Source organism: Symphalangus syndactylus, chromosome 22 (genome assembly GCF_028878055.3).
Source record: "Symphalangus syndactylus isolate Jambi chromosome 22, NHGRI_mSymSyn1-v2.1_pri, whole genome shotgun sequence".
Taxonomy (NCBI): Eukaryota; Metazoa; Chordata; class Mammalia; order Primates; family Hylobatidae; genus Symphalangus; species Symphalangus syndactylus.
Window position 1 is genome coordinate 9,125,238 of NC_072444.2, and position 24,335 is coordinate 9,149,572.

Sequence of the window (24,335 nt, forward strand, 5' to 3'; positions counted from 1 at the left end):
CCGGAAGAGCCGCGCGTTTCCGGGTTGGAGGCGGGGAGCGCTGCCGGAAGTAGTCGGGGAGGGCCGCGCAGTCGGACCGGCTGCTGAGACGAACGCTTCACTGGGGCAGTCTCCGCATATCATGGGGAGATAGACGCTGCTGCCTGTGAGTCTTGGGCCCTGGCAGTTGAGGAACAAGAGCGGGAGGAGGGAGTCAGGACCCAGACCTACAGTGGGTCAGTGTTCGAAGGACCAGGTTGTGGACGAGACGGGGCTGTGAGGATTCAGGCTCTTGGGAAGGGACTGACTGAGAGGGTCAGGCTCGGAGAAGACGCGGCTGTGGGGACCCGGGCTCCAAGACGGGACTTAGGGAACGGGGACGGATGTGAGTTCTCCGGCATCTGAGGGAAAGTGGTCTGAGAGGAGCAGGATTATGAGGACCCGCACTCCTACGAGGAGAGGGTCAGAAAGGAACGGGGCGTGAAGACACGGGCTCCGGAGAGGTAAAAGTGGAGCGGTGAGGACTTGGGCTCCTAAGAGGCAGAAGCGGGACAGTGAAGACCCGGGCTCCTAAGGATTCAGAAACGGGGCAGCGAAGACTTAGGTTCCTGAGGGGCAGAAGCAGACAGAGGAAACTTAAGTTTGGAAGGGAACAGAAGCGGGCAGTGAAGACTGGGGCTTCTTTGGGGACGGGATCCGGGCTTTGAGACTCCGAGTTCCTGAGTCTCGGAACAGGGCTGTGAGGACCCAAGCCCCTAAAAGCCTTGGATCCAAGGGACCATGGACCTGAGATCAGCCTACAAAGTAAAGGGAAAGGGTTTGGAAAAGATTTAGTGATCCATTTTTTCACAGTATTCCCTGAACCCAGAGAGATAAAGGACGTATTCAGGGGAAGACAACTTCTCCTTCGCACTGCCTATTGGCTCTTGGCAAGCTTTTCTTGTGTCAGATACTCAATCTAGGAAGCCCACATGCAAACATCTTCATTTTCTGCTTCATTCTTGGGAATCAGATGTGAAGTTGAAAACAGTTGGAACTCAGTTGTATACTTGATAAGTGCTTTAAATCCCATTCCACTCAACCCTGAATGAGCACAGATCTCTGCATCTCAAATAAAAGAATGTCAGTGATGGAAGAGTCCCAAAAGATCGTCTTTTAAAAACTCCTGTTTTACATTTAAGAAGGCTAAGGTTCAAAGAGGCTTGGGATTACAGAGAGGCAATGGTTAGTTAGATCATAGTTTTAATACAGTACCCTTCTGTGCGTAGCAAATGAGATGCTTGGTTAATGTTCCTTAAATGCTCCTAGAATCTTTGCTTTATCTTCAAACTCAGGAGGGAATTTTTTTTTTTTTTTGAAACAGGTTCTCTCTCTGTCGCCCAGGCTGAAGTGCAGTGGCTCAGTCCTGGCCCCGTGCACCTCAACCTCCTAGGCTCAAGCAGTCTTCCCACCTATGCCTCCTGAGTAGGTGGAACTACGGGCGTGTGCCACCACGCCCTGCTAATTTTTAAATTTTTTGTAGAAACAGGGTCTCACTATATTGCCCAGGCTGGTCTCAAACTCCTAAGCTCAAGTGATCCTCCCACCTTGGCCTCCCAAAGTGCTGGGATTACAGGCATGAGTCACCTCGCTCCCCTTCCAGTTTTTGTTTTTTTGTTGTTTTTTTTTTTGGAGACAGAATCACCTAGGCTGGAGTGCAGTGGCACGATCTCGGCTCACTGCAATCTGCTTCCCCGGTTCAAACGATTCTCCTGCCTCAGCCTCACAAGTAGCTGGAATTACAGGTGTGCGCCACAATGCCGGCTAATTTTTGTATTTTTAGTAGAGACAGGTTTTTGCCATGTTGGCCAGGCTGGTTTTGAACTCCTGACCTCAAGTTATCCGCCCGCCTCAGCCTCCTGAAGTGCTGGGATTATAGACATGAGCCACTGCGCCCGGCCCAGTTTTTATTTCCTGTAAAAACTGGAAATTTTTACAGTTTCTGATAATTTGAGTGTTGTTACTGTATTGACATTGATACAGTAAATGTCACTTAATAGTAAGGAAACCTTTATTTTTATTTTTGTATTTTTGAGACAGGGTCTTGTTCTGTTGCCCATATTGGAATGCAGTGGCATAATCATAGCTCACTGCAACCTATATTCTTGAGCTCAAGCACTCCTCCTGCCTTAGCCTCCTGGGTAGCTGGGACTACAGGTGTGAGCCACTACACCAGCTAATTTTTTTTTTTTTTTTTTTTTTTTGAGACGGAGTCTTGCTCTCTCCCCCAGGCTGGAGTGCAGTGGCGCGATCTCGGCTCACTGCAAGCTCCGCCTCCCGGGTTCACGCCATTCTCCTGCCTCAGCCTCCCGAGTAGCTGGGACTACAGGCACCCGCCACCGCACCCGGCTGATTTTTTGTATTTTTTTAGTAGAGACGGGGTTTCACCGTGTTAGCCAGGATGGTCTCGATCTCCTGACCTTGTGATCCGCCTGCCTCGGCCTCCCAAAGTGCTGGGATTACAGGCTTGAGCCACCGCGCCCGGCCTACACCCAGCTAATTTTTTTTTTTTTTTTTTGGAGACAGAGTCTCGCTTTGTCACCCAGGCTGGAGTGCAGTGGCGTGATCTCGGCTCACTGCAAGCTCCGCCTCCCGGGTTCACGCCATTCTCCTGCCTCAGCCTCTCTGAGTAGCTGGGACTACAGGCGCCCGCCACCACGCCCGGCTAATTTTTTTGTATTTTTTTTTTTTTTTAGTAGAGACAGGGTTTCACCGTGGTCTCGATCTCCTGACCTCGTGATCCGCCCGCCTCGGCCTCCCAAAGTGCTGGGATTACAAGCGTGAGCCACCGCGCCCGGCTAATTTTTAAGTTTTTTTGTAGAGACAGTGTTTGGCTGTGTTGCCTAGGCTGGTGTTGAATTCTTGTCCTCAAGTGATTCTCCCGCCTTGGCCTCCCAAAATGTTGGGATTATAGGCATGAGCCACTGCACCTGGCTGGAACCTTTAAATAAAGCTCAGTGTTATTTATTTATTTAATAAGCTGTTTGGAAAGTCATAAATAAGTGTGTCCTGTATTTTTATTGCAAACATTTACTAGAGATGGCTGTTTTTGGATAAGGATAAGGATGGTGGGGAGACTTGCACCAGTCACTTCCTTCAATATTAATATCTTTTTCTGAAACCTACTCGGACTAACCAGGCACAGCTTAGGCACTTTCAAGTATTCTATGATTTAAATGTCACAGCCCCACAAGTTAGATATTGTCAGTCCCGTTGTACAGATAATGAAATAGGTTTAGAGAGGTTAAATACTTTGCCTGAAATCACACAGTGACCCAACCCCAGTTACGTGTGCCTCTAAAACTTTTTTCTACTCTTCTAAGTGGATTCCTCTCAGTTTGTCCATCAGCAAAATAGAAGTAATCGTTATACAAAACATAATTGAATGAAAGCATCCCCTCCTTAAGTCTCCTCTAAATGTCAAGGACTATAACTTATTAGGGTATTTATGTATTGTGGCATTTGAGGAGAACTAAATTCTGTTTTCACAGAAGCATGGATTATTCAAGAGAGAAAAATGGGAACTTTGTAGAGTTTTTCCTTGCAATGTAGAAAGACATATTTAATTTTAGATTTAGGAGACCAAGAAAGACTAATTTGGACTGGGCATGATGGCTCACGCCTGTAATCCCAGCACTTTGGGAGGCCAAGGCGGGCGGGTCACCTGAGGTCAGGAGTTCGAGACCAGCCTGGCCAACATGGCAAAACCCCGTCTCTACTAAAAATACAAAAATTAGCTGGGCATGGTGGCACGTGCCTGTAGTCCCAGCTACTCTGGAGGCTGAAGTGGGAGAGAATCACTTGAATCCTGAAGGTGGAGGTTCCAGTGAGCCGAGATTGTGTCACTGTACTCCAGCCTGGACAACAGAATGAGACTCTGTCTTTTAAAAAAAAAAAAAAAAAAGTAATTTGAAAAACAAGGGCTTAAATTTGATTAACTTTCCAGGTAATTATATCATGAACTAGATGTTTGGGGGAATTGGGCTTAGTTAAAACTACTATTTTTTCCCCAGGGTTAGCCTGTACTATTTGCAAGCGCCTATTATATATAAATGATCAAAACTTACTTATACGAACTTACAAGGGAAAGCATACCCATGCCCATGTCACCACTTCAAAGTACTTGATGGTTTAATTAATGATAATTTATTCCTGAGTTAACATCCTTACCTATACTTGCAAAATGTACTTTATTTCATTTGTGGCTCTACCATTGAGTTATTATAATAGGACTTCAAAATACCCGATCAGAAAATCATTGCATTATAATTAGAGCCGATAGGAACAAAGGACAAAAGGACATATTACCTTTTTTTTGTGTGTGAGACAGAGTTTCACTCTTTCACTCTTGTTACCCAGGCTGGAGAGCAGTGGTGCGATCTTGGCTCACTCCAACCTCCGCCTCCCGGGTTCAAGCGATTCTCCTGCCTCAGCCTCCCATGTATCTGGGATTACAGGCACGCGCCACCATGCCTGGCTAATTTTTGTATTTTTAGTAGAGACGGGTTTCACCATGTTGGCCAGGCTTGTCTCTATATTACCCAGGCTGGTCTCAAACTCCTGTCATCAAGTGATCCTCCTGCATCTGCGTCCCGAAGTGCTGGGATTGTAGGCATGAACCATGACACCTGGCGAAGACATACTACTTTTGATTGGGATTCTTTATGGAAAGCCCTAAAATATTTTGTAGGCACTATATCAGCAATGTTTACAGGCTGCACTGTGAAACAGGTGTGTTGGAGGCAGACAGACTTTGAAATCTCTATGTGTGGACTTAATTTAAGTCAGACAGGGAGGGTAAAGAGGGCAAAAATAAAAAAATAAAAGAAAATCTTTTTTCTGGAGACAGAGTCTGGCTCTGTCGCCCAGGCTGGAGTGCAGTGGTATGCTCTTGGCTCACTGCAACCTCCGCCTCCCAGGTTCAAGCACTTCTTCTACCTCAGCCTCCCGAGTAGCTGGGATTACAGGTGCACACAGCCACACCCGGCTAATTAAAAAGAAAATGTTACACTGAATTTTTTTTTTTTTGGAGATGGAGGCTTGCTTTGTCACCTAGGCTGGCATGCAGTGGCGCGATCTTGACTCACTACAAGCTCCGCCTCCCAGGTTCAAGCGATTCTTCTGCCTCAGCCTCCCGAGTAGCTGGGACTATAAGCGCGAGCCACCATGCCCAGCTATTTTTTGTATTTTTAGTAGAGACAGGGTTTCACCATATTGGTCAGGCTGGTCTTGAACTCCTGACCTCGTGATCTGCCTGCCTCGGCCTCCCAAAGTTCTAGGATTACAGGTGTGAGCCACTGCGCCTGGCCTTTACACTGATTTTTAATGCTGAAAGGGACTTTAGAATTTGCCTGGTCCGGCCAGAGGTGGAGGTTGCAGTGAACCAAGATCGTGCCACTGCGCTCGAGCCTGGGTGACAGAGCAAGACTCTGTCTCAAAAAAAAAAAAGAAAAAAAGAAAAAGAAAAAAAGAATTTGCCTGGGCCAACTCCTAATTACAGATGTGGAAACTGACCAAAGATGGCATCCAGTCCTCTTGATTTGGGTTTTCCACAGTACCTCTCATCAGCCTCCTGCTGACCACTTGTTGTTACCATTTTTTTCCAATCCACCATTCTTTTGTTAATCTCTGAAGTCATAAAGAACACTTATATGGTGCCAGCACACATGGATATGTGTGCTGGGTTAGCAGCAGGATGGGTGAAACACTGGTATTTTTTGAGAGATGGGGTCTTGCATTATTTTCCAGGCTGGAGCATGGTGGCTAGCCACAGGCCTATCACAATGTACTACAGCCTCGCACTCCTAGGCTCAAGCCATTCCGTCACCTCAGACCCCATAGTAGCTGGGACTATACGTGTGCTCCACTGCATTGAGCAGTATGTTGATTTTTTTTTTTTCCCCCAAGACAGGGTCTTGCTTTGTCACCCACGCTGGAGTGCAGTGGTGCCATCACATCTCACTACTGCATCAACCTCCTGGGCTCAAGTGATCCTCCCGCCTCAACCTCCCAAGTAGCTGGGACCACAGCTGCATGCCACCACGCCTGGCTAATTTATTTATTTATTTATTTTTATTTGTAGTGACGAGATCTCACTATGTTGCCCAGGCTGGTCTCAAACTCCTAGGCTCAAGTGATCCTCCCGCTCAGCCTGCCAAACTGCTAGAATTATAGGTGTGAGCCACCAAGCCCACCCTGTACTTCATTATTAACTTAATTTTTTTTTTTTGAGACAGAGTCTCACTGTCGCCCAGGCTGGAATGCAGTGGCGCGATCTTGGCTCACTGCAGGCTCCGCCCGCTGGGGTTCACGCCATTCTCCTGCCTCAGCCTCCCAGGCAGCTGGGATTACAAGCGCCTGCCACCTCGCCCTGCTAATTTTTTGTATTTTTAGTAGAGACGGGGTTTCACCGTGTTAGCCAGGATGGTCTCGATCTCCTGACCTCGTGATCCGCCTGCCTTGGCCTCCCAAAGTGCTGGGATTACAGGCGTGAGCTACCAGGCCCGGCCAACTTAATTATTTCAGATGAGAAAATTGAGGCATAAAGAGATTATGTAACTTGCTCAATACAGCTGAAAAGTGGCACAGTTGGTACTTAAACCCAGATACTGCTACCGTGGTTCATATCCTTGACCACTGTACTATACACTATACTACCTTTTGTTGTTGTTAGAGACAGGATCTTTTTGTGTTGCCCAGGATGGTCTCCAACTCCTAACCTCAAACAATCCTCCCATGTTGTCCTCCCAAAGTTCTGGGATTACAGATGTGGGGTCCCACATGTGGCCTATACTGCCTTTTTGATAAGTCAAAACCAGCTGGAGCCTCAACTAACCAATCCTAATTGCACACTGGAAAAAAATATTGCATTTCTGTTGCTCTCGAGTCTCACAGACTGCAAATAATTGATCCTTTTTAGCTTATTTAGGCTGGGAAATATGAGCTCATTTAGACACATTTAGAAGCCAGAGAGGAAAGAAACAGCCAGGTAGAAAAACCAGTCATTAAGTGAAGTCATGCACCACAGTATAGGGCTTTTATGCCATCAGGCCAGTCCTCTTGATTCCAGTATTTTGCTTAAATAATAAATTACAAAACATTTCAGAGGTAAAAAAAGGTTTTGAAGGCTACCTTGTCTTCTGTTCCCCTTACTCCTCACCTTTGTTTTGTTTTTTTAAAAAAAAACAGTTAATGGAATAGATGCACAGAGAATACCAGGGTCTTACAACTATTGCAAGGTCTCCTTAATTCCTACCCTATGAAAAATTAGATCCTCTCAATACAATAATAGGGTTGCAGCTAGACTTCTGTTTGAAATACAAGGTTGTTAAAAGGGAAGCAATTAGGGCTTGTCATCCTCAGCCTGTCAACCACAGTTTAAAAGGAGGGAGGATAGGCCGGGTGTGGTGGCTCACGCCTGTAATCCCAGCACTTTGGGAGGCTGAGGCAGGCGGATCACAAGTTCAGGAGATTGAGACCATCCTGGCTAACACGGTGAAACCCCATCTCTACTAAAAATACAAAAAATTAGCCGGGTGTGATGGCAGGTGCCTGTAGTTCTAGCTACTCAGGAGGCTGAGGCAGGAGAATGGCGCGAGCTCGGGAGGTGGAGCTGGCAGTGAGCCAAGATCGCGCCACTGCACTCTAGCCTGGGCGACACAGCGAGACTCCATCTCAAAAAAAAAAAAAAAAAGGAGGGAGGGAGGATAGATGTGGTTTTATTTATTTATTTATTTTTTGAGACGGAGTCTTGCTCTGTCGCCCAGGCTGGAGTGCAGTGGCGCGATCTCAGCTCACTACAAGCACCACCTCCTGGGTTCATGCCATTCTTCTGCTTCAGCCTCCCAAGTAGCTGGGACTACAGGCACCACGCCTGTCTAATTTTTTGTATTTTTTTTTTTTTTTTTTTTTAGTAGAGATGGGGTTTCACCCTGTTAGCCAGGATGGTCTCGATCGTGACCACGTGATCCGCCCGCCTCGGCCTCCCAAAGTGCTGGGATTACAGGCGTGAGCCACCATGCCTGGCCTACTTATTTATTTTTGAGATGGAGTTTTGTTCTTGTTGCCCAGGCTGGAGTGCAATGGCGTGATCTTGGCTCACTGCAACCTCCGCCTCCTGGGTTCAAATGATTCTCCTGCCTCTGCCTCCCGAGTAGCTGGGATTAGAGGAATACCCCACCATGCCCGGCTAATTTTGTATTTTTAGTAGAAATGGGATTTCTCCATGTTGGTCGGGCTGGTCTCAAACTCCCGACCTTGGGTGATCTGCCCACCTCAGCCTCCCAAAGTGTTGGGATTACAGACGTGAGCCACTGCGCCTTGCCTAGATGGGGTTATTTACATTGAACTCTAACCCATACAATCGCGTTTTGATAGAATTATTAAATATTTTCAACTACAGATCACTGGGGGATGGACTTTCCATATTTACTTTGTGAATCATAGCACGCAGTTTCTACATAGTAGGTAATAGTAAGGGTTAATTATTATTGTTCTCTCAAACTGTCCCACAGTTAATGCCTGTTTTTTGTGGGTTTTTTTTTTTTTTTGAGATGGAGTCTCGCTCTGTCGCCCAAGCTAGAGTGCAGTGGTGCAATCTCAGCCCACTGCAACCCCTGCCTCCCGAGTTCAAGCGATTGTCCTGTCTCAGCCTCCTAAGTAGCTGAGATTACAGGCGAGCGCCACCACGACTGGCTAATTTTTTTGTATTTTTAGTAGAGACGGAGTTTCACTGTCCTGGTCAGGATGGTCTCAAACTCCTGACCTTGTGATCCACCTGCTTCAGCCTCCCAAAGTGCGGGGATTACAGGCATGAGCCACTGTGCCCAGCCAGTTAATGCCTGTTTTTGTTTTTGATTTTGATTTATTTTTTATTTATTTTTTTGAGACAGAGTCTCACTCTGTCACCCAGGCTGGGTTGCAGTGGCGCAATGTCAGCTAACTGCAACCTCCACCTCCTGGGTTCAAGTGATTCTCCTGCCTCAGCTTCCCAAATAGCTGGGATTACAGGCACGCGCCACCACACCCGGCTAATTTTTTTTTTTTTGAGGTGGAGTTTCGCTCTCGTTGCCCAGGCTGGAGTGCAATGGCATGATCTCAGCTTACTGGAACCTCTGCCTCCCGGGTTCTAGCGATTCTCCTGCCTCAGCCTCGTGAGTAGCTGGGATTACAGGCATGCGCCACCACGCCCAGCTAATTTTTGTATTTTTAGTAGAGACAGGGTTTCACCATGTTGGTCAGGCTGGTTTCGAACTCCCAACCTTAGATGATCCGCCCACCTCAGCCTCCCAAAGTGCTGGGATTACAGGTGTGAGCCACCACACCCGGCCAACACACCCGGCTAATTTTTATATTTTTAGTAGAGACGGGGTTTCACCATGTTAGCCAAACTGGTCTCGAACTCCTGACCTCAAGTGATCTGCCCGCCTCAAGCCTCCCAAAGTGCTGGGATTCCAGGCATGAGCCACTGCACCTGGCCCTGTTTTACTTTTTAAAATTTATTTTTGGTTGGGTACAGTGTCTCATGCCTATAATCCCAGCACTTTGGGAGGCTGAGGCGGGTGGATCACCTGAGGTCGGGAGTTCAAGACCAGCCTGGCCAACATGACGAAATGCCATCTCTACTAAAAAATGCAAAAATCAGCCCAGCATGGTGGCACTTGCCTGTAATCCCAGCTACTCTGGAGGCTGAGGCAGTAGAATCACTTGAACCCGGGAGGCAGAGTTTACAGTAAGCCAAAATTGGGCTCCTGTACTCTGGCCTGGGCAACAGAGTGAGATTCTGTCTCAAAAAAAAAAAAAAAGTTAGGCCAGGCTTGGAGGTGCATGCCCTGTAATCCCAGCACTTTGGGAGGCTGAGGCAGGTGGATCACCTGAGGTCAGGAGTTCCCAACCAGCCTAACATGGTGAAACCTCGTCTATACTAAATACAAAAAGAAAATAGCTGGGCATGTTGGTGTATGCCTGTAATCTGAGCTACTTGGGATGCTGAGACAGGAGAATTGCTTGTACCTGGCAGGCGGAGGTTGCAGTGAGCTGAAATCGCTCCATTGCACTCTGGCTTGGGCAACAAGGCGGAGCTCCACCAAAAAATTACATATTTTTTAAAATTTATATACAATAAAATTATTATGGGGTACAGTCATAACTCATAGAATATGACAAATATGTACTGTAATGTAAGCACTACAACACTCAAGATACAGAAGAATTTCACCCCCCACCTCCACAGATTTAATCATGCTGCTCCTTTGTAGTCAAACGCTCCTCTGCCCCAGACTCCTTAGCAGCCACTGATCTGTTTTCCATCCCTATAACTGTTTTTTTCCAGAGTGGCCTATAAATGGAATTATACAGCCATTTAAGCCTTGCCTTTTCCACTTAGTATGATACATTTGAGATTCATCTATGTTGTTGCATGTGTCAGTAGTCTTTTTGTTGTTGTTATTGTTGAGACAGAGTCTTACTCTGCTGCCCAGGCTGGAGTGCAATCGTGCAATCTCTGCACACTGCAACCTCTGCCTCCTGGGTTGAAGCAATTCTCCTGCCTCAGCCTCCCAAGTAGATGCAATGGTGTAATCTTGGCTCACTGCAACCTCCGCCTCCCAGGTTCAAGCGATTCTCCTGCCTCAGTCTCCCGAGTAGCTAGGATTACAGGCACATGCCACTATGCCCGGCTAATTTTTGTATTTTTAGTAGAAAGGGTTTCACCATGTTGGCCAGGCTGGTCTCAAACTCCTGACCTCAGGTGATCCACCTTCCTTGGCCTCTCAAATTGCTGGGATTGCAGATGTGAGCCACTGTGCCTGGCCTTTCCTTTCTATTTCTGAGTATTCCATTGAATGGATATACCATAATTTGTTTATTCACCATTTGAAGGACATGTGGATTGTTTTCAGTTTTTGGTAGTTGTGAATGATGTTGCTGTAAATATTTATGTACAGATTTTTGTGTGAATGTAAGTTTTCATTTCTCTACAGTAAGTACCTAGGAGTGGGATTGCTGAGTCATATCAGTATACATTTAACTTTAGAAGAAACTACCAAACTATCTTCCAGAAAAACTATACCATTTTACATTCACACCAGCAATGTATGAGGGTTTCAGTTCCTTTGTATCCTCTCCAGCACTTGTTTTTGTTTTTAAATTTTAACTATTTTATATAGGCATATCATGTTTTTTAAAATTTGCATTTTCCTGGTGACAAATGATATTGAGCATCTTTTCATGTGCCTATTTGCCATTTGTTTATCTTTGATGAAGGGTCTGCTCAGATCTTTTGCCCTTTAAAATACATAAATAAAGAGTCAGGGTCTCATTATGTTACCCAGCCTTGTCTCAAACTCCTTAGCTCAAGCAGTCCTCCTGCCTTGGCCTCCCAAAGTACTGGGATTTCATGCATGAGCCATCATGCCCAGTCTGCCTATTTTTTTTTTTTCTGGAGAGACGGAGTCTTGCTCTGTTGCCCAGGCTGGAGTACAGTGGTACAATCTCGGCTCACTGTAACGCCCACCTCCCGGGTTTCAGTGATTCTCTTGCCTCAGCTTCCCAAGTAGCTGGGACTATAGGTGTGCGCCAATACACCTAGCTAATTTTTGTATTTTTTAGTAGAGACGGGCTTCACTATATGTTGGCTAGGCTGGTCTCGAACTCCTGACCTCAGGTGATCTGTCTGCCTCAGCCTCCCAAAGTGCTGGGATTACAGGCGTGAGCCACCATGCCCAGCCGAGTTTGCCCATTTTCTAAATTGAGTTGTTATTTTCTTATTATTGAATTTTGAAAAAGAAAATTTTTTTCCTCCCCCACTAGCCTTTGCACTGAAAATTCTTTGTATATGCTGGATACAAGTCATTTGTTGGATATGTGATTTATAAATATTTTCTTTTAATCTATGACGTATCTTCTTTTTTTTTTTTTTGAGACGGAGTCTCACTCTATCACCCAGGATGGAGTGCAATGGCACCGTCTTGGCCTCGGCTCACTGCAACCTCCGCCTCCCGGGTTCAAGTAATTCTCTGCCTCAGTCTCCCGAGTAGCTGGGATTATAGGCGCCCACCACTATGCCCTGCTAATTTTTTTGTGTTTTTAGTAGAGACAGGGTTTCACCATCTTGGCCAGGTTGGTCTGGAACTCCTGACCTTGTGACCTGCCCACGTCGGCCTCCCAAAGTTCTGGGATTAAAGGTGTGAGCCACCACGCCTGCCCACCTTATCTTCTTACTGTCTTTTGCAGAGCAGAAGTTTTACATTTTGATTAAGTCCACTTTATCAATTCTTCTCTTTTGTGGATTGTGCTTTTGATGTTGTATCTAAGAACTCTGACTAACCTGAAGTCATGAAGGTTTTCTCCTGTTTTCTTCAAGAAGTTGTATGTTTTTACATTAGGTATATGATCAGTTTTGAATTTTTTTTTTTTTTTTTGAGACAGAGTCTCGCTCTGTCACCTAGGCTGGAGTGCAGTGGCATGATCTCGGCTCACTGCAACTTCCGCCTCCCGGGTTCAAGCGATTCTCCTGTCTCAGCCTCCTGAGTAGCTTAGATTACAGGTGCACGCCACCACGCCCAGCTAATTTTTATATTTTTAGTAGAGACGGGTTTCACCATGTTGGTCAGGCAGGTCTCGAACTCTTGACCTCGTGATCTGCCAGTCTCGGCCTCCAAAGTGCTGAGATTACAGGTGTGAGCCACTGTACCTGGCCCTGAACTTATTTTTGTATAAATGTGAGATAGGCTGGGCATGGAGGCTTGTACCTATAATCCCAGCACTTTGGGAGGCTGAGGCAGGAGGATCGCTTGAGCCCAAGAGTTTGAGAGCAGCCTGCGCAACATGGTGAGACCCTCTCTCTACAAAAAATAAAAAATATAAAATGAGCTGGGCATGGTGGTGCGCCTGTAGTTCCAGCTTCGGAGGAAGCTGAGATGGGAGGATAGCTTGAGTCCAGCTGGTTGAGGGCTGTAGTGAGCTATGATTGCACCACTGCACTCCAGCCTGGGCCACAAAGTAAGACCCATCTCTAAAAAATAAACAGGTTAGAGTTCGGTGTGGTGCCTTGCGCATATAACCCCAGCTATTTGGGAAGCTGAGGGGAGAAGACTGATAGAGGCAAAGAGTTCAGGGCCATCCTGGGCAACATAGCAAGACACTGTGTCTAAAAAAAAATAGAAAAATTAGCCAGATATGGTTTGCACTTGTAGCCCCAGCTACTCAAGAGGCTGACGCAAGATTATTGTTTGAGCCCAGAATTTTGGGGGTGCAGTGAGCTGTGATTTCACCACTGCACTCCAGCCTGGGCAACAGCAAGATCCTGTCTCTGCAAACAAAAAACCCAAGGCCTGGTGCAGTGGCTCACGCCTGTAATCCCAGCACTTTGGGAGGCCGAGGTGGATGGATCACTTGAGGTTGGGAATTCGAGACCAGCCTGGCCAACATGGGAAAACCCCATCTCTACTAATAATACAAAAAAATTAGCCAGGCGTGGTGGTATGTGCCTGTAGTCCCGGATGCTCAGGAGGCTGAGGCAGGAAAATTGCTTGAACCCGGGAGGCCAAGGTTGCAGTCAGCCAAAATCATGGCACTGTATTCCAGCCTGGGTGACAGAGTGAAACTGTGTCTCAAAAACAAAAACAAAAAACAGGAAGAAAAGGGTGAGTATGATCTATTTCTTCAGAGAAAACATCCAAATAGTAGTTTATCTTAATTTTTTCCATAGGTAACATGTGCACCTAATACAGGATTTAGGGTGTACAGTGAAAAATAAGACGCTTTTGGTCCCATAGGCAACCCAGATACCACCATTCCCCCACCTCCCTCTGTTATCAGTTTCTTATGTATCTTGCCAGGAATAATTTATGAATTTACAACTGTATGTCTGTGTATGTGTGTTTTATTTATCTGAGACGGAGTCTTGCTCTGTCGCCCCAGCTAGAGTGCAGTGGCTCAATCTTGGCTCATTGCAACCTCTGCCTCTCCGTTCAAGCGATTCTCCTGCCTCAGCCTCCCAAATAGCTGGGATTACAGGCGCCCGCCAACGCGCCTGGTTAATTTTGTATTAGTAGTAGAGAGAGGGTTTCTCCATGTTGGTCAGGCTAGTCCCAAACTCCCAACCTCAGGTGATCCGCCTGCCTTGGCCTCCCAAAATGCCGGGATTGTAGGCATGAACCACCACACCCGGCAATACACGTGTTTTAATAAACGATAACAAAATATTCTCCCATTCTATGCTTTCATTCATTGAACAATTTCTCTTGGAGACCATTTCATGAGCCTCCTCATTTGTTTAAAAAAAAAAAGTCTTTATTTAAATCATTCACATTTCACACAAATCACCGATTTAAAGTGTATGATTCTGTGGGGTTTTGTTTTTTTAATACAATCAGGGTTGGCAACCATCACCACAGTGTAATTTTAGATCATTTTTATATTCCCGTAAAAGAAACCGTATACCCATTAGCAGCCAGTCTCTATTCCTCTCCTACATGCCCTGGCCATAGGCAACAACTAATCTACTTTCTGTGTATGGGTTTGCCTATTCTGGACATTTCATATAAATGTAATCATACTATATGTGTTTTTTTGTGACCAGCTTTTTAGGTTTTTTTTGAGACAGAGTCTCGCTCTGTCACCCAGGCTGGAGTGCAGTGGCGCAATCTCGGCTCACTGCAACCTCCACCTCCTGGGTTCAAGCCATTCTCATGCCTTGGCCTCCCAAGGAATTACAGGTGCCCCCCACCACCATGTCTGGCTAATGTTTGCATTTTTTTTAGGAGAGATGGGGTTTCACCATATTGACCAGGCTGGTCTCGAGCTCAGGTTTTCCTTTCTGTAGGATAAATAGTAGTACACTGTTTTTCCTGGGGAGCTGGAAAGGTGTTTGATTTATTGTTCTTAGTTGTAGTATAATTTACATATAGTAAAATGCATAGATCTTGAATGTTCAATGGGAGGGGTTCGACAGTTGTATAAACCTATGTATTACCACCCACTCAAATGTGTTACAGTTTTAAAATCTTACCATATCAAGAAATAGTTTAGGAACCTAAGGGTAGTGTTAGTCTGGCACCAGGGGGTGTCTGGTTATCATCTGCTTTTGTTTCGTTTCGTCTTTATAGGAAGAAATAGTTTGCTTAGCCAGAATTATTTAAAATTCAGAAGTATTGTTTGCTTTTCAGCAAGGTCAGTGACAGCAGTAAATTTTTGTCGAGTTTCTTAGGGAGAAACTGATTTTTCCCCTTCTCCAGAGGTTCCACTTACTTCTTTTTTTTTTTTTTTTTGAGGGAGTGCAGTGGTGTGATCTCGGCTCACTGCAAGCTCTGCCTCCTGGGTTCACGCCATTCTCCTGCCTCAGCCTCCCGAGTAGCTGGGACTACAGGCACCCGCCACCATGCCCAGCTAATTTTTTGTATTTTTAATAGAGACGGGGTTTCACCATGTTAGCCAGGATGGTCTCGATCTCCTGACCTTGTGATCCGCCCACCTCGGCCTCTCAAAGTGCTGGGATTACAGGCATGAGCCACTGCACGCAGCCTCTTTTGTTTTTTTCTTTGAGATGGAGTCTCACTCTGTTGCCCAGGCTGGAGTGCAGTGGCCTTATCTCAGCTCACTGCAACCTCTGCCTCCCAGGTTCAAGTGATCCTCGTGTGTCAGCCTCCTGAGTAGCTCGGATTACAGGCACGTGCCACCATGCCTGGCTAATTTTTATATTTTTAGTAGAGATGGGGGTTTCACCATGTTGGCCAGGCTGATCTTGAACTCCTGACCTCAAGTGATCCACGCACATTGGCCTCCCAAAGTGCTGGATTTACAGGCGTGAGCCACTGCACCCAGCCTCCACTTACTTCATTAAAGTGACTGCTGTTGGAGCTATTCCTTGAGGTTATTTCCTGATTTCATCCAATCTTGCTGGAAACAACAAAAAAAGAAAAAAAAATTCCTAATTTGATATATGAATATTCATATTTGGTACTGTGTACATAGGCCACATTTTTTGTCTCCAGATCTTCAAAAAAAAATTTTTTTTTTTGAGATGGAGTTTTGCCCTTGTCGCCCAAGCTAGAGTGCAATGGTGCGATCTCGGCTCACTACAACCTCTGCCTCCCACGTTCAAGTGATTCTCCTGCCTCAGCCTCCCAAGTAGCTGTGATTACAGGCACCTGCCACCCCACCCGGCTAATTTTTTGTATTTTTAGTAGAGATGGGGTTTCACCAATGTTGGCCAGGCCGGTCTCGAACTCCTGATCTCAGGTGATCTGCCTGCCTCGGTCTCCCAAAGTGCTGAGATTACAAGCGTGAGCCACATCACCCGTCCTAAAAAAGTTTTTTTTTTTTTTTTTCTGAGACTGAGTCTCGCTCTGTCGCCCAGGCTGGAATGCAGTGGTGCGATCTCGGCTCACTGCAAGCTCTGCCTCCTGGGTTCATGCCATTCTCCTGCCTCAGCCTCCCAAGTAGCTGGGACTACAGGCGCCCGCTACCATGCCCAGCTAATTTTTTTTTTTTTGTATTTTTAGTAGAGACGGGGTTTCATCGTGTTAGCCAGGATGGTCTCTATCTCCTGACCTCGTGATCCACCCGCCTCAGCCTCCCAAAGTGCTGGGATTACAGGCTTGAGCCACCGCGCCCGGCCCTAAAAAAGTTTTTCATTATTTATTTGCCTTTTTTTTTTTTTTGAGACGGAGTTTCACTCTTGTTGCCTGGGCTGGAGTGCAGTGGCATGATCTTCGGCTCACTGCAACCTCCACCTCCTGGGTTCAAGCAACTCTCCTGCCTCAGCCTCCCAAGTAGCTTGGACTACAGGTGCCCGCCACCACGTCTGGCTAATTTTTTGTATTTTTAGTAGAGATGGGGTTTCATCATGTTGGCCAGGCTGGTCTTGAACTCCTGACCTCAGGTGATCCACCTGCCTTGGCCTCCTAAAGTGCTGGGATTACAGGCGTGAGCCACTGTGCCCAGCCCTAAAAAAAATTTAGGCTGAGGCCGGGCTTGGTGGCTCACGCCTGTAATCCCAGCACTATGGGAGGCCCGAGGTGGGTGGATCACGAGGTCAGGAGTTTGAGACTAGCCTGACCAACATGGTGAAACCCCATCTCTACTAAAAATATGCCGGACATGGTGGCGTGCACCTGTAGTCCAAGCTACTTGGGAGGCTGAGGCAGGAATTGCTTGAACCGGCAAGGCAGAGGTTGCAGTGAGCTGAGATCGCACCGCTGCACTCCAGCCTGGGCGACACAGTGAGACTCCGTCTCAAAAAAAAAAAAAAAAGAGACGGGGCTGAGTGTGGTGGCCCAAGCCTATAATTCCAGCACTCTGGTAGGCTGAGGCAGGGGAATTACTTGAGGCCAGGAGTTTGAGACCAGCCTAGGCAGCATAGAAAGATCCCATCTCTACCAAAAAAAAATTTAGCTGAGTGCAATGGTGTGCACATGTAGTCCTAGCTACTTAAGAGGTTGAGACAGGAGGATTGCCTGAGTCCACAAGTTTGAGTCTGCAGTGAACCATGATTACACCACTACACTCTAGCCTGTCATACAAAATGAGACCTTGTCTCAAAAAAAAGAGAGAAAGGGACAGTGTCTCACTATGTTGCCCAGACTGACCTGAAACTCCTGGGCTCAAACAGTACTCCTACCTCAGCCTCCTGAGTAGCTGGGATTATAGGTGCGCACCACCACATCCAGATATGTATCCAGATGTTATAACAAAAATTCTTACTCAAAAATCTCTATTACAAAAAGTCTCCACTTATTTTGTGCAATACTCAGTATTGTTTGGGAAGTCCCTTGAAGGCTGTGGGAACGTTTTTGAGAGATATAGTATGTTCATTGTGAGGCTAGAGTGATGAGGATACAGTTTGATGATCCTTTTTTTTTTTTTTTTTTTTTTTGAGACGGAGTCTCGCTCTGTCGCCCAGGCTGGAGTGCAGTGGCGCAATCTCGGCTCACTGCAAGCTCCACCTCCCGGGTTCATGCCATTCTCCTGCCTCAGCCTCTCCGAGTAGCCGGGACTACAGGCGCCCGCCACCACGCCCGGCTAATTTTTTTTGTATTTTTAGTAGAGACGGGGTTTCACCATGGTCTCGATCTCCTGACCTCGTGATCCGCCCGCCTCGGCCTCCCAAAGTGCTGGGATTACAAGCATGAGCCACCGCGCCCGGCCCAGTTTGATGATCCTTAATGAGGCTTTTGCATAGAACTTGCTTTGGGAAAATAGTTTGCTTTTATAATACTAGAACAGCTATTACCACGTTAAGAAAGGTTTCTATCCTGACTCTTCTATTGGTAATGTTTGTGGGTAGGGGAGAAGGAGGCCACATATGGTTAAAACAAACAAGTGATGCTAATACTCTGCTGTCCCCATCAGCTGGTTCTTGGCCAGCAAGTCAGCCTTGGTTTTTTAACCAGTACATACTTAGTTGCCTTTATTAAGAGTAAACCAGGAGAACATGATTTCTTCTTATTATTTATTTTTTATTATTATTATTTTCTTGAGACAGAGTCTCGCTCTGTTGCCCAGGCTGGAGTGCAGTGGCCTGATCTCGGCTCACTGCAACCTCTGCCTCCACAGTTCAAGTGATTCTCCTGCCTCAACCTCCCAAGTAGCTGGGATTACAGGCATGTGCCACCACGCCTGGCTAATTTTTGTATTTTTAGTAGAGACTGGATTTCACTGTGTTGGCCGTGCTGGTCTCAAACTCCTGACCTCAAGTGATCTGCCTGCCTTGGCCTCCCAAAGTGCTGGGATTACAGGCATGAGCCACTGGACCGGGCCAGATTTCTCATATTAGAAATTCAGACAGTGTGGGGAGGAGGAACTCAGGACTAGGAACAAGAGTAGAATAGATACAGATAGACATTTATATTCCAACTTTTACCAAGTTCTGAAAGCCATTGACATAATTCCTGCAGGCTCATATCCCACAATTTTGCCCAATAAAATATTCCATATGCTGTTAGTTTATCCCTAACAGCAGACATTCATTTTATAAGAAGATGGTCTATATGTGCCATAGTCATCATTAATTAATTTTCAAAATTGCTTATGAAAGAGATGGAGATGTTTGTCTTGGCTCCCACTAAGGAAAAGGAGATATATTTCTCCACATCCAGTTTGCTTGGATCCTGGTTGGTGAAGATGTACCAGGCCATGCAACTAAAATGGTTCCATGGCAAGGATGGTGCTTGATGCCAGTTGTTCATTTACAGGTAGCTTTTGAAAATGGCTGCCTCTCATTTCACCGGGCTCACAGCTGTTGCTGATGTAATTAAAGATCTAGACACTCAGATAGCTGTAAGTAAGTTTGAGGCTACTGTGAGCAGAACTTGGTGAATGTGCTTCTGATCGTGATGACACCCAAGCTGACGTCCACAGAGTCAGCCTCATGACTCTAAGATTCAGGAGTCTCAGCTGCTCCAGACTAGGGTCTCTGCATGTACTTAGATTGCTAACACTCAGAGAAAAATTGCTCTTGATAAAGAGGAGTTTACTTTTAACAACTGCTAAAAGTAATGTTTATTGGGCATAGCCCTGACATAGGCTTAAGCATGTTTGAAATGCCAAAATGAACTAGTCTGTATTCTTAAGCTTTGTGACTGATTTTTTTAAAGGATATGATTGTGCTATGACTTATTTGAATTTAACATTATTTGATACTTTAAAAATAATGCATGTAGTACTTAACCAAGTATTTTTACAAAGTTCTCAAAAATGTCTTGCTTATTCTAGTTTATTTATTATTATTATTATTATTATTATTATTATTATTTGAGATGGAGTTTCGTCAACCTCTGCATCCCGAGTTCAAGTGATTCTTCTGCCTTAGCCTCCCAAGTAGCTGGGATTACAGGCGTGTGTCACCACACCCAGCTAATTTTGTATTTTTAGTAGAGGTGGGGTTTCACCATGTTGGTCAGGCTGGTCTCAAACTCCTGACCTCAGGTGATCCACCCACCTTGGCCTCCCAAAGTGCTGGGATTACAGGCATGAGCCACCGTGATCATGCCACTGCACTCCAGCCTGGGCAACAGAGTGAGACTTGGCCCCGCCGCCCTCCCTGCAAAAAAAAAAAAAAAAAACACAAAAAACACTTAGCTGGACATGGTAGCATGTAGTCCTAGCTACTCGGGAGGCTAAGGCAGGAGGATTGCCTGAGCCCAAGAAGTTGAGGCTGCAATGAGCCACTCTGTCTCCCATGTTCAGGTGATTCTCCTGCCTCAGTCTCCCCAGTAGCTGGGAGGGATTATAGGCGTGTGCCACCACGCCTAGCCAATTTTTTTTGTATTTTTAGTAGAGATGGGGTTTCACCATGTTGGTCAGGCTTGTCTTGAACTCCTGACCTCAGGTGATCTACCCACCTTGGCCTCCCAGAGTGCTGGGATTACAGGCGTGAGCCACCACACCCAGCCCCAGCTAAATTTTTACAGAGATAGGGCCTCCCCATGTTCCCCAGGCTGGTCTTGAACTCCTGTCTCAAGTGATCCTTCCACTTCAGGCACCCAACATGCTGGGATTACACACATGAGCTACTGCACCCAGCCCTAGTTTATTTTTGTACATAAGATTCTTCATTTCATTTACTTGCTTCCTTGTTTCAATTTTATGGACTATTTTATTTAACATTTGGAGATGAGATGGTTTCTAAATATCAAGTGAGAGTAATAAACATTCTTCATTACCTCAATTTTTAACCTGTGGGTATTAAATGGTCACCATTCCATATATACTGAAGAACCCTCAAAGTCTAACAGACCTCATTTTACTTACTTTTTTTTTTTTTTTTTTTTTTTTTTTTTTTTTTGGTAGAGACTAGGTCTCACTATGTTGCCCAGGCTGGTCTTGAACTACTGGGCTTAAGTGATCCTACCACCTGGGCCTCCCGAAGTGCTGGGATTACAGTTGTGAGCCATTGCACCAGGCCTCTTTTTACTCTCAAGATTCGTCCTTTATTACAGATTCTTCTAGAGCTAATTCTTGTGCTTTTCTTCTCCAGTTAATTGGCCTTGGTCCTTACAGCTCCAGAAAGAAACAGGATCTCGATAAGCTCTATGAGCTGAAGTCCAAAGCTCGGCAGATTATGAACCAGTTTGGCCCCTCAGCCTTAATCAACCTCTCCAATTTCTCATCCATAAAACCGGAACCAGCCAGCACCCCTCCACAAGGCTCCATGGCCAATAGTACTACAGTGGTAAAGATACCAGGCACTCCTGGGACAGGAGGTCGTCTTAGCCCTGAAAACAATCAGGTATCATCCTCTTACTCTTTCTTTGTAGCCACCTCTTACCTATTATTTCAACCTGTAATACTTTAAGAGATGTCCATCTCAGATGCTGCTTTTTTCTCTTAGCCAAAAAGGTCTTTTCCCTCTTTTGGATTTCTAACTTTTTTTGTTTGTTTTAATATAAGTAGAGAGTTTATTTGGGCCAAATTTGAGGACTCGCAACTCAGGAGACACAGATTCAAGTTGTCCTGAATATATACTCCTCTGGGAACATTCTTTAGCAAATTATCATGTACAGTGTTTATTAATTACTGTGTTGTATGTGGTTGTGTGTATGCATATATACATCCATCCATCCATCCGTACACACTAACACAATACCTTGCCTATGAAAGGTGTTTTTTTTCCTTTCATTTTGATAAGTGCTTTATATACATGTTAACCATGTAGTTGTTAAATAAAATAATAAATTGATTCATTATTCCTATGATAAAAGTACTCTTGCTTCTAGTCATTCCATCTTCTAGTTCATCTAATTGCTGCCATTATTAATTTTCTGCAGTGATTCTAAAATCTGCTCCATTCTTTCTACCCATAATTCTGATTCTGCCCTCCAGAGCCACAAGAAATAAGTATAATCCCTTTGACTTGTTTTTTGTAGGCTGTGTGGAATGGATGATTTGGCCCAGTATTTCAAGGGAATGAGTGGAGGGACTTGCAAAGATTAATGAGAGCGGGTTGGGCAGTCAGGATATCAACCCATGTTGAATATGGAGTCTGTTGTAGAAGACAGAATTTAGAATTGTATAGGGAGGGCAGAACATAGTGAACCTGTACTAGTAAATTTCCATTGGAACTTTTAGGCAATATACAATCTGCAGATATTTAATAAAGGAGTAAAAGTAACATAATAAAAATAGTGTGTCCTATAGAGGATTAACTTGGCAGTAAGGGGACAGGATGGGTAGAAAACGGGGTTAGACTGGGTGGATGACCAATTCTAAGATTTTTGCAATAAATCAAGATATGTAGTGAAGGCTTAAATTAGGTGATAATGATAGAATGAAGAAGAATGGATAGATATGAGACATCATTAACAAATATTGGCCGGGCGCGGTGGCTCACGCTTGTAATCCCAGCACTTTGGGAGGCCGAGGTGGGCGGATCACGAGGTCAGGAGATCGAGACCACGGTGAAACCCCGTCTCTACTAAAAATACAAAAAAATTAGCCAGGCGTGGTGGCGGGCGCCTGTAGTCCCAGCTACTCGGAGAGGCTGAGGCAGGAGAATGGCGTGAACCCAGGAGGCGGAGCTTGCAGTGAGCCGAGATTGCGCCACTGCACTCCAGGCTGGGCGACAGAGCGAGACTCTGTCTCAAAAAAAAAAAAAATTTTTTTTTCTTTTTTCCTTATTTCAAAAGTTATACATGTTTATCACAGAAACTTCAGAAATACATAAAGAATAAATAGCCCGTAATTCTAATGCCACCACCCTAAAATAGCCATGGTTAGCATTTTAGTGTATGTCTTTTGGTGTTTTTCTTTTTTTCCTCTGTCTCTCTTTCTTTTTTTTTTTTTTGAGACAGAGTCTCACTCTGTCACCCAGGATGGAGTGCAATGGCATGATCTTGACTCACTGCAACCTCCTCCTCCCAATTCAAGCTATTCTCCTGCCTCAGCCTCCCTAATAGTTGATTATAGGCACCCACCACCACGCCCAGCTAATTTTTGTATTTTTAGTAGAGACGGGGTTTTGCCATGTTGGTCAGGCAGGTCTCAAACTCCTAACTTCAGGTGATCCACCCGCCTCAGCCTCCCAAAGTGCTAGGATTACAGGCATGAGCCACTGTACCTAGCTCTTTTTTTTTTTTTTTTAAGTGGAATTTTACTAGAAGGTTTAGAGCAGGAAAGAAAGGAAAGTACACTTGGAAGAGACTCAAATGGGCACTGAGGAGATCAAGTGCCTAAATTTTTCTTTTTTAAAATTTATTTTTTATATATTTTTTAGATTTTTTTTTTTTTTTTTTTTGAGATGGAGTGTCACTCTGTTGCCCAGGCTGGAGTGCAGTGGCGCTATCTCGTCTCACTGCAAGCTCTGCCTCCCGGGTTCATGCCATTCTCCTGCCTCAGCCTCCCAAGTAGCTGGGACTACAGGCGCCCGCCACCACGCCTGGCTAATTTTTTTTTTGTATTTTTAGTAGAGACAGGGTTTCACCGTGTTAGCCAGGATGGTTTCAATCTTCTGACCTTGTGATCTGCTCACCTCAGCCTCCCAAAGTACTGGAATTACAGGCGTGAGCCACTGCACGCAGCCATTTTTTAGATGTTTTTTTTGTTTGTTTTTTTGTTTGTTTTTTTTGAGACGGAGTCTCGCTCTGTCGTCCAGGCTGGAGTGCAGTGGCGAGATCTCGGCTCACTGCAAGCTCCGCCTCCTGGGTTCACGCCATTCTCCTGCCTTAGCCTCCCGAGTAGCTGGGACTACAGGCGCCCGCCACCACACCCAGCTAATTTTTGTATTTTTAGTAGAGATGGGGTTTGACTGCATTAGCCAGGAAGGTCTCGATCTCCTGACCTTGTGATCCACCCGCCTCAGCCTCCCAACGTGCTGGGATTACAGGCATGAGCCACTGCGTCCAGCTAGATGTTTTTTTAAAATAGAGATGCAGTCTTGCCATGTTGCCCAGGCTGGTCTTTGAACTCCTGGGCTCAGGCAGTCCTCCCACCTCGGCCTTCCAAAGTGATGGATTACAGGCGTGAGCCACTGTGCCAGGCTCTTTTTTTTTTTTTTTTTAAAGACACGAGGTCTTCCTGTGTTCCCCAGGCTGCAGTGTAGTGGCACAATCATAGCTCACTGCAGTCTCTAACTCCTGGCCTCAAGTGATCCTCCTGCCTCAGCCTCCTGAGTAGCTGGGACTATAGGCACAGATCACTGTGCCTGGTTTTCTTTTGATTACTTTTTAATGGCATACATATGTAACATGACATTTCCTTTATGAAGGCTGCCCTCAGGGAGCTTTTAGCCTATTAAGTCAGAAACAGGGAAGTATATAAATATGCACAATGATAAAGGGTGCACAAGATGCAGTAGAGGCCAAAGGAGGTAGTAAGGGGTT

At 45.5% G+C, this 24,335-nt stretch overlaps 1 protein-coding gene across 4 annotated transcripts in view; it reads left to right on the top strand.

Moving 5' to 3' along the window:
• Window positions 1-24,335, top strand: part of TAF12 (TATA-box binding protein associated factor 12) — a 45,935-nt gene that overhangs the window by 5,124 nt on the left and 16,476 nt on the right. The window contains exons 1-2 of one of the 4 annotated variants that reach the window (XM_055261386.2): window positions 12-145; window positions 20,996-21,247. In XM_055261386.2, coding sequence (XP_055117361.1) covers window positions 21,080-21,247 — 168 coding nt within the window. In that variant the 5' untranslated portion in view covers window positions 12-145; window positions 20,996-21,079. Of the gene's footprint in view, window positions 1-11; window positions 146-196; window positions 216-19,209; window positions 19,297-20,995; window positions 21,248-24,335 lie in introns of those variants that run through there. The other 3 variants (XM_063631530.1, XM_055261383.1, XM_055261384.2) reach the window with 3 other exon arrangements.